At 38.5% G+C, this 20077-nt stretch overlaps 1 protein-coding gene across 3 annotated transcripts in view; it reads left to right on the plus strand.

Moving 5' to 3' along the window:
- NME7 (NME/NM23 family member 7) overlaps positions 1-20077 on the plus strand; it is a 238487-nt gene that overhangs the window by 179227 nt on the left and 39183 nt on the right. For all 3 annotated transcript variants that reach the window (XM_040263560.1, XM_040263561.1, XM_040263559.1), the window contains exon 11: positions 4462-4569. In XM_040263560.1, the coding sequence (XP_040119494.1) occupies positions 4462-4569 (108 nt within the window). The remainder of the gene's footprint in view (positions 1-4461; positions 4570-20077) is intronic.

Consider the following 20077-nt stretch of genomic DNA (forward strand, 5'->3'; position numbering starts at 1 on the left):
TTCCACAGTTTATTGTGATCCACACAGTGAAAGGCTTTGGCATAGTCAATAAAGCAGAAATAGATGTGTTTCTGGAACTCTCTTGCTTTTTCCATGATCCAGTGGATGTTGACAATTTGATCTCCGGTTCCTCTGCCTTTTCTAAAACCAGCTTGAAGATCAGGGAGTTCACAGTTCACATATTGCTGAAGCCTGGCTTGGAGAATTTTGAGCATTACTTTACTAGCATGTGAGATGAGTGCAATTGTACGGTAGTTTGAGCATTCTTTTGCATTGCCTTCCTTTGGAATTGGAATGAAAACTGACCTTTTCCAGTCCTGTGGCCACTGCTGAGTTTTCCAAATTTGCTGGCATATTGAGTGCAGCACTTTCACAGCATCATCTTTCAGGATTTGAAATAGCTCAACTGGAATTCCATCACCTCCACTAGCTTTGTTCATAGTTATGCTTTCTAAGGCCCACTTGACTTTACATTCCAAGATGTCTGGCTCTAGATTAGTGATCACACCATCATGACTATCTGGGTCGTGAAGATCTTTTTTGTACAGTTCTTCCGTGTATTCTTGCCACCTCTTCTTAATATCTTCTGTTTCTGTTAGGTCCATATAATTTCTGTCCTTTATCGAGCCCATCTTTGCATGAAATGTTCCCTTGGTATCTCTAATTTTCTTAAAGAGCTCTCTAGTCTTTCCCATTATGTTGTTTTCCTCTATTTCTTTGCATTGATTGCTGAGGAAGGCTTTCTTATCTCTTCTTGCTATTCTTTGGAACTCTGCATTCAGATGCTTATATCTTTCCTTTCCCCCTTTGTTTTTCACCTCTCTTCTTTTCACAGTTGTTTGTAAGGCCTCCCCAGACAGCCATTTTGCTTTTTTGCATTTCTTTTCCATGGGGATGGTCTTGATCCCTGTCTCCTGTACAATGTCACGAACCTCATTCCATAGTTCATCACGCACTCTATCTATCAGATCTAGGCCCTTAAATCTATTTCTCACTTCCACTGTATAATCATAAGGGATTTGATTTAGGTCATACCTGAATGGTCTAGTGGTTTTCCCTATTTTCTTCAATTTGAGTCTGAATTTGGTAATAAGGAGATCATGATCTGAGCCACAGTCAGCTCCTGATCTTGCTTTTGCTGACTGTATAGAGTTTCTCCATCTTTGGCTGCAAAGAATATAATCAGTCTGATTTTGATGTTGACCATCTGGTGATGTCCATGTGTAGAGTCTTCTCTTGTGTTGTTGGAAGAGGGTGTTTCCTATGACCAGTGCATTTTCTTGGCAAAACTCTATTAGTCTTTGCCCTGCTTCATTCCGCATTCCAAGGCCAAATTTGCCTGTTACTCCAGGTTTTTCTTGACTTCCTACTTTTGCATTCTATAAGTAGAGTAGGTGTTGAATATTGGGTACTTCATTCCCAGACAATTATGAGGAACAGAATGAAAAATAATGAATATGAAATAAAATATAAAGTCATCCTTATTTCGTAGTTGATCAAAATGTTTTTCTTAAACTTGATACATTTGTAACTGACATTTGATAGAAACCTTGAAACTATGACTTAAGTAATTAAATACATGCCTTTAAAATGTGCAGAAGTGATGAAATCACAGCTGTGAATGCTGCTCAGCATCCCAGCACCATACCCTACACCTGTCATAATTCTTGGTGATTTGCATATTCATACAGGTAATCCATTCCTTAGGGCTTCCCTGGTGACACAGTCAGTAAAGAATCCACCTGCAATGCGGGAGACCTGAGTTTGATCCTTGGGTTGGGAAGATCCCCTGGAGAAGGGCATGACAGCCCACTGCAGTATTGTTGCCTAGAGAATCCCCATGGACAGAGGAGCCTGGTGGGCTACAGTCTATGGGGTTGCAAAGAGTCAGACACGACTGAGCGACTAAGTACAGCACAGCACAACCCATTCCATACCTTGGCCTCTCCAGCTGCTGTCCTTTCTTTCAACCTTCTTTCTTTCCACCTGAGCTCAGCATGGTTATGCCTTAAAATGGGTCATTATAAATCTTTATAACCCCATCTCTGCCCACCCCCAGTAATTCCAATTTCAAATAGCTAGTCTCTTAACTTTCCAGCTCATTTCTTCTAACACACAGATTTCCATAAATCATCCCATCCCACGAGGAGCTCTAATGCACTGATCTACCTTTTCATTGTGTCTCACCCTTTTCCTTGTCCTCCCCCACTTTACTTTCTTCCTCAATTAAAAATAAATTTTGTCCATCATTATCATCGTTTTCTTACATACACCCTGAGCCTCCCTTACCCCTCTCTCATGTTGTTTTGATAAAACCCCAGCCCTCATTAAATTCATCTTTCTGCCTCACCTTTGCCTGTGTCCATGAGTGGAGAACACATAGCTGTTAGGAATAATCTCTCTTTTGTGATCACTGACCTCAAGAGGCCCTTAGTGGAGTCACATCCATTTTTCTAATTCATTCACGTTTCTCCCCTCTTAAAATGTTACCTCATGCCTTCTTTTCTCTCCTCAGATCCCCAAAACTTCCTCCTCATCCTTCCTCTCAGTTGGTGACAATCTTGCTGACTTTTTTCACTTGAAAATAGTCAAAATGAGTAAAAAAAAAAAAGTATCTAGAAGGAACTTTAGAAATGTTCTATATTCTGTTTAAGATGAGAGTTGCTGAGTATATACATTTGACAGAATTCATGGGGCAGTACACTGAAAGCCAATGCATGTGATCATATGTAAAGTTATACCTCAGTAAAACTTAAAAGTAGAGAAAGAACTTCCATAAGTTCCAGCTACCACATAAACCCACAGCTGTAACTGGGCCCGTGTACTGTCTTGATGTTTAGGATGAATGCTTCATGCTCTTAGATAAAGCCAACTTCTCTGCTTAGTCACTTACTTCCATCTCTCCAACGACTCTCTCTTCTTCCTTCTGCTTCATCAGTTTTCCACTTTGTTGGATCGTTCCTATCAGCACAGAACCATGCTATTATTTCTCCAACTTTAAAAGTTACATCCTGTCTCTCTCTCTCAAAAAAAAAAAAACAACCCTCTCTTTATCCCACCTCTCTCTCCAGTACTGCTCCATTTCTCTCCCCTTTGTAGTAAAATTCCTTAACTCTGGTATGCAATAATGATTGAGGGCAAATTGTTTCAGCTATTTAAAAAAGTAGTTTGACAGTACTTAGGGAAACTGAGTATGTATATGCCCTAAGATTACAGAAAAACTGCACATGTGCACCATTTACAAAAATGCTTGTAGCAGAATTGTTTGTGTGTGCACGCATGTATGTGTGTGTGTGAGCTAGAGAGAGAGAGGTGGGAGAGAGAGAGATTAACTGAATGTCAGTCATCAGGAAAATAGATAAAGTACGTTCTGTTCTACACTGGGGGCTTCCCTGGTGGCTCAGAGATAAAGAAACAACCTGCAAATCCAGGAGACGTGGGTTTAGTTGCTGGATTGGGAAGATTCCCTGGAGAAGGGAATGGCAACCCACTCCAGTATTCTCGCCTGGAAAATCCCATGGACAGAGGAGCCTGGCGAGCTACAGCCCATGGGGTAGTAAAACAGTCAGATACAACTTAGCAGCTAAACAGTCATAGATTGGAATATATATGGTAACAAAAATGAGATACAGCTACACATATTTACATGGACAAATATGAAAAACAATGCCTTGAAAAATAACAGGGTAATAATTGTAACCTCTGGATGGAGACGGGAGTAGATGGAATGAGGAAGGGTCACACAGGGAGCGCTGGAAGTTATTTTAATATTATTTTAATTCTGCTCAATGGTGTGTACACAGGTATTTGTTTCATTATTATTCCTAAATATTCATGTGCAGTCAATGCCTTTTTTGCATGTACAATATACTTCAAAATTAAAATAGGGTTTTAGAAAATCTTTAACTTAGAAAAATAAAGACTATTAAGTATATCACTGATATTCCCACGTCTTCAGTTTTTTTAACCTCATTTCTTTTACCCACAATTTTATGAGTTATTTTTAACTTTTTCCCCTAAGTGTGAGGTAGCACTAAACTGATAAAACTGTTACATTAAAAAAAAATCTTTTGAAATCAATGCTGTCAGACTAGTTCATTTTAAATTAAGTCATTAGGATCTCTATTGTCTTTATAAAATACAAGTCTCTCACTTGTATTTTATGAACTGGGTTCATATTTTATGTGACTCCCATAATCTGTTGATAAGAAGAGACGTAATTATTGTTGCCTTCAACATAGATTACAGTGGATGTTACATTGGGCCAGGTGAAAGTTTTGTGAGTCAACTGAGAATGTTCATTGCTCAGTTTTCATGCATTTGTGCTGTTTCTAGGAAAAATCATTACTAGTAACATATACATGTATCTCATTAATGAATAATTCAGGTGTTTCATATAGCTGGTGGCTTTTTTAATTAACACTACATGACTGACTTTATATATGAGTATGTTTTTAATAGGAAATTGCCCGACATTTACGCCCTGGAACCCTCCGAGCAATCTTTGGTAAAACTAAGATCCAGAATGCTGTCCACTGTACAGATCTGCCAGAGGATGGTCTATTAGAGGTAAGATGAAGAAGGGTAAATATCCTATTTATATTTCAAGCTCATAAATAATCTCAGTGGTTCTAGTGTATAAGGAACCTTTTAGTACTCTTGGATTACAATGCTCTTTGGCCATCTGATAACTTCAGACTGCAGCGTTAAAAGACCAAGTTGTAGGATGCTGTTTGTAATAGGTTCTGTAATAAATATGATAAATGTTTTATAGAAAGTATTTTAATCTTAACAGTAACTGTAATAGGCTGACATTATCATGTCAGAGAAGTTAATTAACATCCTCAAATCAAACAAATAATAGAGGGGAAAGCTGTATTTTGACTTCTCATTTGTTTAATTAACATAAACAATGAAAAAAAAATCACAAGAAAATGAAGTGAAAATTGTTCTGGTTTGGGGTTAAGAAAACAATTTCACAGCTAAAAGGAAAGAGACCTTAAAGAAGAAATGGGTATTTTTAACTTCTTATAGTTAAAAAAATTTTTGTGTGTCAAGGAGCTAAATGAAATTAAAAGACAAATGATGAATTTAAGTGATTATGGCATGAAAGGCAGAAAACTGATTGCTATCCTTAATACATATTTATTTCAATAAGTGTTATGTTTTATATCAAATCTATCAGTCTTTTTATCTTTGAAGTCATGTAGAATGACCTCTATATGAATAATAATATTATAACTTATTATAATGTTTATTTAATATTATTAAATATTAAATATTATTAATTAATATTATAGTTTATCATTATTGTACTAATATTATAATAATTCCTACATAATATGTAGAAAAGCCTTCCCAAATATTTTGTTTTTGCTTTCTTACACTGAGATACTCATCTCACCTGGAATTTATTTGCTGAATGATGTGAGGTGTGGATCGAGTCAGCTGTCATAACATTGCTTCTTAAGTCCTTCTGTTCTTTCATTGTTATTTTTCATTTATTGAATACTTTATGCACCTGTGCCTGTTTCTTAACTTTGCATTTTATTCCATTGGTCTGTGCCAGAAAATTACTATTTTTTATTGTTGTAGTTTGTTTATACTTTTAAAATGTTTTTTTGTTTATTCTATGAAATTTATTCCTCTAAATGAACTTTACATGAGTTTACCAGTTTCTTATCCCACCTTCACAAGATGCCAATGGTACCTTGACTTTACAATATGTTTATAAATTAATCTGGGTGTGACAAAGTATAATAATAGTTCATCAAATACATATATGGTATGCCTCTTTTATATATGGGTCTTAGACATAGTGTATTACATTTATTTCTATAAGTTTTTGTTTTAGTTGCTATAAAGAATGACTTTGCTAGCTCCATTAAGACTGTTATAATTTGGGATGTTAATCTGCTAAAATCTTATCCAAACTGCACTGTGGAATGAAGTGTAGACATACATACTTCTGAAATGTAAAACTGTAACAATTTTGTTTTTAATTACCCAAAGTATTAACTATTTATACTTCACCTATTTTATAAATATTCCTTTTGCCTTCTGATAACTTAGAACTATAGATTAGGCTTGAATTCAGACTGTTGTTCAGTGAAATTTAAATATTATTAACCATGAATATTATGCCCATTAAAAAATATTATCCAAGGTATGCTTGTGATTTTGCTCATATAACTTGAAATAGGTTATTACGGCCTGCAGTTTACAAAGCCATTTACTAAGTAAAATCTCAAGCCAAACTACACAGGAGATCTAATTGCAGATTAATGGCTGTGTGGTTCAGAGAATTAATCAAAAACCAGAGATTGGAGCTCCAGTAGCCTCCTTTCACCTTGCTGATAATTCATACTTGATGTGCCCTGGAATAAGTCACTTTTTTTTTTCCCATTTGTCTCTTCTCTTATCAACAAAATGGAATAAAGAGTGTTGATACCATCAGGGGATATTCTGTTAGTTAGCGATTAACTATTTGGAGGTTGTTACTTAGCTTTAAGTGGTAAAATATTATTTAAGGGGGAAAAAAAAAAACCATGAGGCCCAAAGAATTATCTGCTTATAGGTTTTTAAAGTGAAATTCAAAGTGACACAAAGACCAGCTCTCTGGACAGGAGCTTTCCTTTGCACTTAGATCTACTATTCATGAAAGGAATATTCTTTTGATGTAGAGTGACCATAAAGTGTGTTGCCCAATCCAGAATTAAGCAGATAGGATGTGAGAACAAAAGGTATAAATAAGAACTGTCCTTGGCACACTGGAATCACGGGTGCCCTAGTTATATGGAAAGAAGGAACAACCTACTTCTCCTTTTTCTCATGTGATGTTTACTGAGCTAAATTTATTTGTGTCACGTGTATGGAGCTCAGAAAGTATGATGTCAATTTATATTTTGTCACTATCCATTATCTTATTTAGTTATTCTTACAGCAAAGAATTATAGAGTGCATTTTAACTTGCTGACTTTAGGATTTCAAAATCAAATGACATTTTTTCTGTCCTCATTGAGTTTACAGTAAGTCTTAGAGGTCAAGGATCTTAGCGTGAGTGTAAAAATCTGATGTCATTGAATGCTGCTGTTGTGACACAGCCACTTTTGTGGTTATAGGGAAAAATGACAGCCTCATTTTAGTATGAGACATTCTAAGATGTTATTTTGCTGGTGCCATGCACAGAGACTATTGGTAGTAATTATGAAGATATTAAACTTATGCTTTAAAGAAAGCATTAACAGAAAATGTTTAGCTTAACTTGTAATAAAGAAATAATAGTTTTCTACTAGTGGCAAAGAAGTTTTAAAGTATCAGTGCCCACTTCTGGTAAGGCTACAGTAATATTGATACCCTTATATTGCTGATGACAGCTATGTGGTAATAGGTATTGAAAGTCATGGGATTTTTTTATATACTTTGTCCCAGAATTCTACTTAGAATCACACCAAAGAGGAGAGATAGCAGCACAGCTCCTAAATGGGAAGTTCACTTAAGAAGTACATGGAACTCTGCTCACTGTTATGTGGCAGCCCAGATGGGAGAGGAGTTTGGGGGAGAATGGATACATGTATATGTATGGCAGAGTCCCTTACCATTCACCTGAAACTATCACAGTATTGTTAATCAGCTATACCTCAATACAAAATAAAAAGTTTAAATTAAAGAAATTTTTTAAAAAAGTGATATGAGGGAACTCTCTGGTTGCCCAGTGGTTAAGACTAGGTTCTTTCACTACGAGGGCCTGGATTCAATCCCTGGCCAGGGAACTAAGGCCCTGTAAGTGGTGTGGCAAAAAAAAAAAAATAATAATAATAAAATAAAATAAAAAGAAGTATTTTTGGTAATTAAATTGAAAATAGAGTGCATATCTAAAGATACATCGATGTTCTTCCTCTGATTAAGCTTCCCTGATGCCTGTAGTCTTCAGTTAAGGTCCATCTGTGTGTTTTCAAAGCACTTTCCTTTCCTCTAATACATCAGTGTGGTCAAGAGTCAACATAGATCTGTGCCCTAGGCCCTAGAGTCTAGGGAAAATTGCTCAATTCATTGTGCCTAGGATTCCACATTCTGTAAAAAGAAGATAATAGCAGTGTTGGACTTATCAGATAGTATAGTATCTAACACATGTTACTTATTGAACAAATGATAACAGTTATATTATTTCAGCACTTATTTTGCTTATAGATTATTTCCCATGAGACTTGGTACTTGTAGGGAAGAGATTCTGTCTTGTCTGGCCTAGCAAAACTCTTTGCTAAATCATTTTTGAAAGAAAAAATGGAATAGTTTGGCTAAATAAATTATAGTTCATGTACTAATCTTTAACCTTTTTTCCTTAATGTTGATAATGCAGAATCTACAGTAGTGGTTTCTAGCCTTGGTTGTCTGTTAGGGTCACCTGGGCAGTTTATAAGTACTGATGTCAAGACCCAACTTTCAAGATTCTAATTTTTTTAAAAAGTAATTTCAAGCTTAGTATACAAAGTTTTTAAAAAATAAATGTCTGGGATTAAGTTGCCAACATAATGTCCCATTTTTCTGAATATTTTAGTGTGTATTTTTTAACATAAAGGAATATTTCCTTCCTACGTAACCATATCAGTTCAGTTCAGTCGTTCAGTCATGTCCAACTCTTTGCGGCCCCATGGACTGCAGGACACCAGGCTTCCCTGTCCATCACCAACTCATGGAGGTTGCTAAAACTCATGTCCATTGAGTTGGTGATGCCATCCAACCATCTCATCCTCTGTCGTCCCCTTCTCCTTCTGCCTTCAATCTTTCCCAGCATCAGAGTCTTTTCTAATGAGTCAGTTCTCTGCATCAGGTGGCCAAAGTATTGGAGTTTCAGCTTCAGCATCAGTCTTTCCAATAAATAATCATCCTGATTTCCTTTAGGATTGACTGGTTTGATCTCCTTGCAGTCTAAGGGACTCTCAAGAGTTTTCTCCAACACCACAGTTCAAAAGCATCAATTCTTCAGTGCTCAGCTTTCTTTATAGTCCAACTCTCACATCCATACAGGACTACTGGAAAAACCATAGCTTTGATTAGACGGACCTTTGTTGGCAAAGTAATGTCTCTATTTTTTAATATGCTGTCTAGTTTGATCATAGCTTTTCTTCCAAGGATCAAACATCTTTTAATTTAATGGCTGCAATCACCATCTGAAGTGATTTTGGAGCTCCCAAAAATAAAGTCTGTCACTGTTTCCATTGTTTCCCCGTCTATTTGCCGTGAAGTGATGGGACTGGATGCCATGATCTTAGTTTTATGAATGTTGAGTTTTAAGCCAGCTTTTTCCCTCTCTTCTTTCACTTTCATCGAGGGGCTCTTTAGTTCTTCTTCGCTTTCTGCCATAAGGGTGCCTTATCTGCATATCTGAGGTTATTGAAATTTATCCCAGCAATCTTGATTCCAACTTGTGCTTCATCTGCCTGGCACTTTGCATCATGTACTCTGTATATAAGTTAAATTAGCAGGGTAACAATATATAGCCCTGACAAACTCCTTTCCCGATTTGCAACCAGTCTGTTGTTCCATGTCCAGTTCTAACTGTTGGTTCTTGTCCTGCATACAGATTTCTCAGGAGGCAGGTAAGGTGGTCTGGTATTCCCATCTATTGAATTTTCCACAGTTTGTTGTGATCCACACAAAGGCTTTGATGTGATCAATAAAGTAGATGTTTTTCTGAAACTCTCTTGCTTTTTCGATGATCCAGCATATGTTGGGAATTTGATCTCTGGTTCTTCTGCCTTTTCTAAATCCAGCTTGAACATCTGTAAGTTCACAGTTCACATACTGTTGAAGCCTGGCTTGGATAATTTTGAGCATTACTTTGCTAGCATGTGAGATGAGTGCTATTGTGCAATAATTTGAACATTCTTTGGCATTGTCTTTCTTTGGGCTTTCCATGTGGCTCAGCTGGTAAAGAATCCACCTGCAATGTGGGAGACCTGGGTTCGATCCCTGGGTTGGGAAGGTCCCCTGGAGAAGGGAAAGGCTACCCACTCCAGTATTCTGGCCTAGAGAATTCTATGGACTGTATAGTCCATAGGGTCACAAAGAGTTGGACATGACTGAGCAACTTTCATTTTCACTTTCTTTGGGATTGGAATGAAAACTGACCTTTTCCAGTCCTGTGGTCACTGCTGAGTTTTCCAGATTTGCTGGCATATTAAGTGCAGCACTTTCATAGCATCATCTTTTAGGATTTGAAATAACTCAACTGGAATTCCATCACCTCTACTAGCTTTGTTTATAGTGATACTTCCTAAGGCCTACTTGACTTCATATTCCAGGATGTCTGGCTCTAGGTGAGTGATCATACCATTGTGGTTATCTGAGTCATGAAGATCTTTTTTGTATAATTCTTCTGTGTGTTCTTGCCACCTCTTCTTAATATCTTCTGTTTCTGTTAGGTCCATACCATTTCTGTCCATTATTGTGCCCATCTTTGCATGAAATATTCCCCTGGTATCTCTAATTTTCTTGAAGAGATTTCTAGTCTTCCCCATCTGTTGTTTTCCCCTATTTCTTTGCACTGATCACTGAGGAAGGCTTTCTTATGTTTCCTTGCTATTCTTTAGAACTTTGCATTCAAATGGGTATATGTTTTCTCTTCTCCTTTTCTCCAAAATGATGTATTGTAACCATAACACAAGCATCTACATTAGGAAATTAATGTTGATGCATTACTTCAATGGAATCTTTAAACTCTGAGTTTTCCAATCAATAATAAATGGATCCAATAAATAATAAATGGAAAGTGTTCAGGTCAGAATCTTGCATTGCATTTAGTTTCTCTTTAGTTTCTTACAGTCTAGAACAGTTCTCAGATTTTCCTTGACTTTTATGACCTTGACACCTTTGAAGGTAATAAGGACAGATTATTATTTAATTCATCCATTCCTTCCTTTGCTCCTCAGAAACCTCTCTAGATGGCTTCCACCTACAGTCCATACCAGATACTGACATTTTTATTTGATGATATGGCATATATTCTGTATGCAGTGTCATCTGTTGACTCTCTGTCCATGAAAATGCATGATACCTTTTTGTTTTGTGACTCTTTTTGCTTTGTGTCTCCCCTGCCTTCAATGTTACTCCTACCCATGTCATTGATGATACAAATACTTCTGAGGGTCAGTTTGATTTTCTCCTTGCTTTATCTCTCCCAAAGCTTTAATGAAAAATATATTCCTTTGCCTTTCCTTTACTAGTGTAGTCTGTCCTCAGTTCCATCTTTCTCTGATTATCTTCAACACTTTACTGTAAAGTGTATTGTAATTGAAATTCTCAAATTTGACTAATAGGTGTATGGTAGAAAATTCAAATATGTTTGAATCTGGAATTCTATACACCAAAATGATGTATCAGTCATTCATCCAGATATTTACATTTTGAACAAAACTAAAAGCACTGGGGACACAGCAGGAAATAGGGTAAGTGTAGCTCTTGCCCTCAGGGAGCTTACCTTCTAGGCGACAATAATCATAGTAATTGTTTTATAGAATGATGAAAATATGGATCTTTTCTCTGTGTTTTTTTTCCAAATGTTCTATCACTTGGTTATATCACTTCTGTAGCTATAAAATGAAAATTTAAGAAATACATTAAATATTTCATTGTATGTATGAATAGTCAACACAAGTCTGAATTTGGTTGTTATTTGGTAGTTATTTGGTAGTTATTTCTTCATTGCTTCTTCTAGTACATTCTGGAAGAAAAAGAATCAAGCATTAACCAGAAATAAACATAGGTAGAGGGTGAATAAGATGATTGGACAGGCCTGGATGTTTTGGCTGTGGTTAGTGTAGGCCTCTGCACACACTAACACTCATAATTTAGCTTTAGTTTCTATCTTGAAGGAAGAGTTATGATTTTCACTAGTACATTGTCCAAGAGGGAACAACTTGTACAAAGACAAGAGCAAATAGCTTTCTCTAAGAGATCTAAAAATAGTAAGGCAGGGGCTTTGACCTTGACATGGAAAATGACAAGAGATAAGGGTTGAAAAATCAACAAGGGGCTTGTAATGTCCTGTTAAGACATCTGAACTTTATCCAGAGGGCAACAGAAATCCAAATATATGTTTTACGCAGGAGATGAGCACAATAATTTCTGTGTCATAGGGGCCACTCTGGCTACAGCATGGAGAGCAAATCAAAGCGGAGTTGGGGAAATCAATCTGGAGGGAGATAGACCCCCTAGGGAGAAGGCTATTAAGATAATCCAGGGACAGATTCTGGTAGCCTGAATGGCCAAGACAGTGGACATAGCCACAAGCAAGAGCTTCGAAAGATTTTTTTTGGGGGGTGGGGTGGGAGGGTGAGGAGTGTATATGTGACAACCACAGACACCGTGGCAGATATGACAGATAACCTGAGGAAATGAAACAAGATTAGCTCCAAGCGAAGATGCTGGTACAGAAACTACCGTTTTAGTGATACCAGCATTTCTGAGACCAAAGTTTTTTTGTAAGTTTGATGGCAGAGCCTAACCTGATCTTATATATGACGTCCTACCTGGGTTCAGTCCCTGGGTTGGGAAGATCCCCTGGAGAAGGGAACAGCTACCCACTCCAGTATTCTGGCCTGGAGAATTCTATTGACTTGGGGTTGCAAAGAGTCAGACACAACTGAGCGACTTTTGTCTTCACTACTTTTTAGGGCTTCCCTGATATCTCAGTTGGTAAAGAATCCACCTGCAATGCAGGAGACCCTGGTTGGATTCCTGGGTCAGGAAGATCCTCTGGAGAAGGGATAGCTACCCACTCTAGTATTCTTGGGCTTCCCTTGTGGCTCAGCTGGTAAAGAATCTCCCTGCAGTGTTGGAGACCTGGGTTCGATCCCTGGGTTAGGAAGATCCCCTGGAGAAGGGAAAGGCTACCCATTCCAGTATTCTGGCCTGGAGAATTCCATGGACTGTATAGTCCATGGGGTCACAAAGAGTTGGACACAACTGAGCAACTCTCCCTTTTCCCTTTCCCTCAGTATCTGTGTGGGTTGTTTCCAGGACCCCTGTGGATGCCAAAATCTGTGGATGATCAAGCCCCTTATATAAAATGTAGTCCACCCTTCATACCCCATGTGTGTGGAACCTGCAGATATTGCTGCAGAAATGTTACTGTGTTAAATTGTCAGGGAGCTTTCTTAACTTGATGTTGTGGGAACTACAATCATGATTTCTGTGTTCCAGGCTTGAAAAAAGAGGAAAAGCAAGGGGCAAAAGGTGGAAAATGCCAGCTCAGCCATCACCCTCCTCCTCACCAGCTTTAATATGCTTTTCCAGAAGCCCCACCCAACAACTTCTGCTTAAGATTTGTTTGCTGGAATTTAGTCCCACAGCCACCCCCTTCTTCAAGGGAAGCTGATCAATGTAGTTCTATTAGTTGAGAGCATTACTACCTCCAGAAAAATCAAGTTTTGGCTAGAATGCATAAAGGGAGGGGGTGAAGAGCAGTGTCTGCCATAGGAGGTCAACAGGGTAATAGGGGTATTCAGCCAGGGACCAGGTCTCCAGTAGACTTGGCCCCTGCCCTCCCCTAGTACAGTAGTTCTCAAGCTTCATCTCTGACCAGCAGCATCTCCATCACTTGAGAACTTAGTGGGACTTAAATTCTCCAGCCCCAGTGTAGACCTGCTGACTCAGAAATTCTGGAGATCAAGCCCAGGAATCTATACTTTAACAGGCCCTCCTGGTGATTCCCCTAAAGGCTGAGAACCACTGCCCTAGTGCAGTGGTTCCCAGCTCATGGCACATCAAAATCACCTGTGGAATTTTTAAAGCCACATGCACTAGGAGCTCCATCTTAGAAGGTTCTGGGTAAGTGAATCTTGGATCCATTTCCTATAAATGCATTTTTCTTATGTTGTAGGTGATTTTGATGTAGTTAATAATTAAATGAACATTTGGGAACCACTGCCTTTCAAACTTTTTGGAAAAAGTTGGTCATGATCCTCCTTTTGAGAGAAACCTAGACCCTGTGGGTAGGTCAACAAAGGGGTTAATTTGCTTTGAAAACTCAGTGAGAATCAGAAACAGGAACAACCTCTGAAATTTGAGATGATCTATAGTCTTATCTACTTCCCTGGTGACTCAGTGGCAGGGAATCTGCCTGCCAAAGCAGGACATACAGGTTTGATCCCTGGGTCGGGAAGATCCCCTAGAGAAGGTGATGGCAACCCACTCCAGTATTCTTGCCTGGGAAATCCCATGGACAGAGGAGCCTGGTGTGGGTTATAGTCCATGGGGTCACAGAGTCGGACACGACTTAGTGACTAAACAATAACAACATAGCCTCTGTCAATGGATATAGCTGCAGCCAAGGGTTGTTATACTTCCACGGAAATCCCAGTCTCTGGGGGAATCTTTGGCTCCTCAGGAAAGGAGGCAGCCATGACCTGATTGAGGACCTGGATTTGGGGGGAAGGCTCAATGTCAAGGCTGCCATAATGCCCTCCCAGGGGGTAACTAGAAGCCTGGGATGTATGTGTGTGTATGTGTAAGCACTGATTGATGCTAAGGCTAACAAGGACAGAGGCCCCAGATTGCTCACAGCTGAAAACAGTTCTCCTCAGACCCTTCACATCTGCACTCACAAATTAGCCTGGGCATGTGGCTCAGGGTGTGCCAGGAACCAAGTCACATCTTACCCTGTAGTTGTGTGGGTGCCTTGAGGGCCCTGATCTCTCATAGGCTTTTGTCTCTAGATCCTGTCTAGCGTAGCATACTGCACTCTTTTAGTCAACGTCTATTGAGTCAACACAGCCGGGAATTGGGGGAATGTATCATGAATGGGGTCAGTGCACCTCCATTCCTCTGTCTGTCTTCACATGGCTGAAAAGGCACAGCCTGATGAGGGTGAGCCCCACGGTCAAGGCCACATCCCATCTTTCCCTCCACTTCCAATTGTCAGGAAAGTCTACTGCTGCCAGCATCCTTTATTGCTGACTGTGTATATAGGTCAAACCTGAAATGTGTGTGTGGAGAGCTGCTGGTTTGCATTGAGTTTTCTTCCTTCTCAAACATAATATTTTAAAAGTTTCTACATTAATCTTAAAAAATCCCAAAACCATAAGAAGCATTAGGCTATCAAATTGTAATTGTTTATGGTCTAGTTATTATTTCATCAGAATTGGTTATTTTCTCTGATAAAAGAATCTATAAGGGACAAGTTCAGGTTCCCTCTGTATCCTGCCCAATGTGGAGCTCATGTTCCTTGCTGGGTGACTTTAATTACTGTCACCTCAGTTTCATACTCTCTCAGGGATCAGCAATCTCTAGGATTTCCCTCACTTAGCTTAGGTGGGACTTTAATTTTCTATTCAAGACAGTAGTGGAATGCTGACATAATTTATCATAAACAGTCATAATTCCTGCTTACATCATGGAAATTTCTATAGAAATTTATAGATACTATACTATACTATAATACTATAATAACTATGCATTCGTTCTAATGACTGAAATGACATTACATAAAGTGAGTTCACAGGTCCCTAGATCCTTCAGTCACTCAATTACAGCTTCAGCTCCAACTTTCTTAGATCAACTGTCTTCTCACCCTGAGAAGTAACAAGCCTAATCACTTATGGTCTATATTTAGTATCATTTATCCTACCTTGGGGCTTCTCTGGTGGCTCAGATGGTAAAGAATCTGTCTGCAGTGCAATGCAGAAGACTCAGTTCAATCCCTGGGTCATGAAGATCCCCTGGGAAAGGGAATGGCTACCCACTCCAGTATTCTTGCCTGGGAAATCCTGTGGACAGAGGAGCCTGGCAGGCCATACTCCATGGGATTGCAAGAGTCAGACACGACTGAGCAACTAACCCCGCCCCCCACATCCCATTTTGAATAGGCACTTATAAAAACATTCACTGTAGACTCTAGGAAATAAATCTCAATTAATTCTTTTTGTAAAAATTGATTAGTCAATAACCATGGCAAATCCCTACAAAATAAATTAGATGAAGAATTATTGGACTAAAAAATGACCTTAGAGGGGCATTTAAAAACCTCTAGATATTTTGTCTCAGCACTTTCTCATCTTCCCTACCTAGTCAGAGAGTTCAGTCAACTTTGATAAAGTCTGCAACCTTTATCAGCAGCAGAATCCACTGGAGGCCTTTTTAAACACAGAGATGACTGGTCTCCTCTCCAGAGCTTCTGATTCAGTAGGTTTGCACTTCTCTTTAGTTCCCAGTTAACCCTGATGCCCTCATGCCATCTCATGCCCACACTTTGAGAACCACTGCCTTAGGCCAAATGTCACAGCATGCCCTTATTTTGCTAAGTCAAGTTGTCTTGGTTAATTGTTCTCAGACATGGGATTTCATAGACATAGGGACATTTGCAAAAATAAACCAAGCAATGAACAGTAACAAAGCCTGAATTGAGGATAGCTCTAACAATCAACTTTAAATATTCACCAAATGAAGATATTTTTTTAAAAAATTGTTTCTTGTCGTCACCATCATTTTGTTTTGAAAGGACATTTAATTGCCAACAACATTTTGTCACAGAATAATGGCCTGTCTGTTCAGTTGGATAAATTTAGCTTTACTCAAAGGGCTTCCCAGGTGGTGCTAGTGGTAAAGAACAAACCTGCCAATGCGGGAGATGTAAGAGATGTGTGTTTGATCCCTGGGTCGAGAAGATTCCCTGGAGGAGTGCATAGCAACCCGCTCCGGTATTCTTGCCTGGAGAATCCAATAGACGGAGGAGCCTCTCAGGCTATAGTCCATGGGTCACAAAGAGTTGAACATGGCTGAAGAGACTTATTACAGCACAGCACAGCTTTACTCAGAACTCACTTTATTGTTATGACATACCAAGGGCACAGTGGTGGAAGCAATCTGCTACAGGTACAAGCAAAATGTGGTTGCATTTTCTGTAGATACAAAAACAAAGAACAAAAAGCTTTTCTAATTGGATGGAAAGGTATAGTCTTTTTTTAGTTTTACATTTTTATTGGAGTATAGTTGTTTTACAATGTTGTGTTAGATTCAGGTGAACAGCAAAGTGTATCAGTTATACATATATCCATTATTTTTTAGATTCTTTTCCCTTATAGGCCATTATAGAGTATTGAGTAGAGTTTTCTGTGCTATACAGTAGGCTATTATTTATATAATTTATAGAGTAGTATATATATGTCAATCCCAATCTCCCAAATTATCCCTCCCTACCCTTACCCCTAGTGACCGTAAATTTGTTTTCTATATCTGTATATCTATTTCTGTTTTGTGTATAAGTTCATCTGTACCCTTTTTTTTGTTGTTTTAAAGATTTCACATAAAAGTGATATCATACAATGTTTGACTTTCTCTGTCTCGCTTCACTCACAATACTTAGGCTCAAGTGTGATGATATAGATGTGGATGTAAAAATAACTATCATTTCCATATATAGGGGATGGTAGCTTGCTGATATGTATGACACAAAGTGGCTACTTAGTTTCTAGAAAGCTGGAAGCAATCAAAGGTTTTTGAATAGGGCAATGACCTGGCAAAGTAGGTCAAAACTTTAACCAGGCAGCAGAGTTTACATGAATAGATAATAGGAGTAATAGAAACACGTACTCTAAGCATCTAGTAAGAAGTCTTAAGGACTTAGCAGTCTAAAATATTTGTTTGTTTAACTGAAGTATAGAAGATTTACAATGTTGTGTTAGTTTCAGATGTATAGCACAGTAATTGTTATACACACACACACACACACACACACATCAGATCAGTTCAGTCGCTCAGTTGTGTCCAACTCTTTGCGACCCCATGGACTGCAGCACGCTAGGCTTCCCTGTCCATCACCAGCTTCTGGAGATTGCTCAAACTCACGTCCATTGAGTCAGTGATGCCACCCAACCATCTTATCCTCTGTCATCTCCTTCTCTTCCTGCCTTCAATCTTTCCCAGTATCAGGGTCTTTCTAATGATCTATTCTTTAAATTCTGCTCTGCCACTTCAGTTCAGTTCAGTTCAGTCACTCAGTCGTGTCCGATTCTTTGCAACCCCATGAATCGCAGCACACCAGGCCTCCCTGTCCATCACCAACTCCTGGAGTTCACCCAGACTCATATCCATCGAGTCAGTGATGCCATCCAGCCATCTCATTCTCTGTCGTCCCCTTCTCCTCCTGCTCCCAATCCCTCCCAGCATCAGAGTCTTTTCCAATGAGTCAACTCTTGGCATGAGGTGGCCAAAGTACTGGAGTTTCAGCTTTAGCATCATTCCTTCCAAAGAAATCCCGGGGCTGATCTCCTTCAGAATGGACTGATTTAATCAAGTTGCTTAAAATATTGTGCGTCAGTCCCCTCACCTTTAAGATGAACATAATGACATATCTCCAAGGGTAGTTATAAGAAATAAATTAGTTAATATACATAAATCAATAAGAATAGGAAATATTCAATAAAGATAACAATAGTTGTTATTATATGTATCATTATTATCAAAATCCTTACCATTACATTTGACTGTTGGAAAATAAATATATCAGAGTCAATGGGAAAGCTATAAATTTTTTCTTGTGCCCATTAAGTGTCAGGCCTGTTCAGCTCTTTCACAAACAATATCCCCAGTTAAATTAAAGCTCTAAGTATAGTTTCATTATCAGAAACCACTTAATTCTATTTTCACCAAATACAAAGCATATACAGACCTGGTTTCAAATATGTTTTTAAATATTAATAAAAGAAGCCTTTCTTTTTTAGTGTAGCCCTTTATGACTGAGTATCAGATTGTATTCCTTTGCAGGCAATCCAAGTTAGTACCTAAGTGCTAGCTAACCTCAGTGCCGTAGCAACTAAACCTGGTCCTCTTGGTTTTTTGTTTTCCAGCTTCTTGTCTAATTGTATAAACTCTGTTGTCTATCACCTAGCAGTAAGATGAAACCCATGGATGATTCCTTTTTCAGCTGAGGTTTGAGAGGCCAAAGCTAGATGAGCTAATAGTGAGGGAGTAAAAATACACATTTTATCTAGACAAGCAAAACTTTAGCCTGCCAATTCTTTATTAAAAACAAGTGAAACAAAAAGTTCCTTCCATTCCCACTGAGTGGTGCTTGTCTCTAATTTGTAGCCCTTCACCATGATGATCTTCACTTCTGTTGACAAAGTGGGTATGGTCAATTCTTGGTCATTTACCAGAATGGAGAAGTGAAGAGGTTGGCAAGGGCACTTGTAATCCAGAGAGAGACCAGCAACCATTGGTCCACTAGTACAACCCAACCTGTTCACCAAATGACATTTTTCTTTTTCGGTAATAAGTATCCAAGTGGAATGATTTGTTCTCTTGCTCTTAAATTTGTTATTCTTAGCCATTTTCTTATAAAGTACAAAAAATACTTGTGGGCTTAAAAGAGATAGTTTATGACCACTGAAGGTGGTTAAGAATTATGAAGGGACCCAAAGTCACAAACTAGAAGTTAAAAGACTGATTCATCCCAGAATTATATACTCTAGATTTGATGAGGTTATATTATCATCAAGTATAATCCTCTAGTGATAGAAATGTGGAATTAAAATGTGGAGCTAAACTAATATTTAGCCTCTCTGAGTTAAATATTATTTAAAACTAATAAATAGATATGCTCACTGGTGCTCTTATTTCAGTAATGCTAAAGTAAAAAACCTTCCAGAATAGCATCGGAACTGCATTGGGATGGTGTCTGCTATGTGTATAGTCATCCTGTAAAGAAAAAAGGTACCAAACCCAGCACTCATGGGGGTTCATGGCTCTGATCCTGATCTCAAGGGATGCAGACAAAACACCCTTTTTTAACTGGGGATGCTTGTGTCTCTTCACTAGCACACCTGATGTTGCATTCACATTAGTACCTCTGAAGGCTACCTGCTTGCCTCATTTCCCTGACTGAAAGAATGAGGAGGAAGGTGTAACCATCCATTCATTGTCCTTTGCTCTCTGCAGTTTGACCTTGTCTTTGGTCTACAGGATCCTTCATTTTTTTAGCCAATGACTAAGCATGGTCTGAGTTAATAAGTAACTCTCACTTGACTAATTGAAGGTCCTTAGAGAGGGCCTGGAAAGGAGCCTAAAACATTGTTGACCT

The sequence above is a fragment of the Oryx dammah genome, unplaced genomic scaffold (assembly GCF_014754425.2).
Source record: "Oryx dammah isolate SB20612 unplaced genomic scaffold, SCBI_Odam_1.1 HiC_scaffold_21, whole genome shotgun sequence".
Taxonomy (NCBI): domain Eukaryota; kingdom Metazoa; phylum Chordata; class Mammalia; order Artiodactyla; family Bovidae; genus Oryx; species Oryx dammah.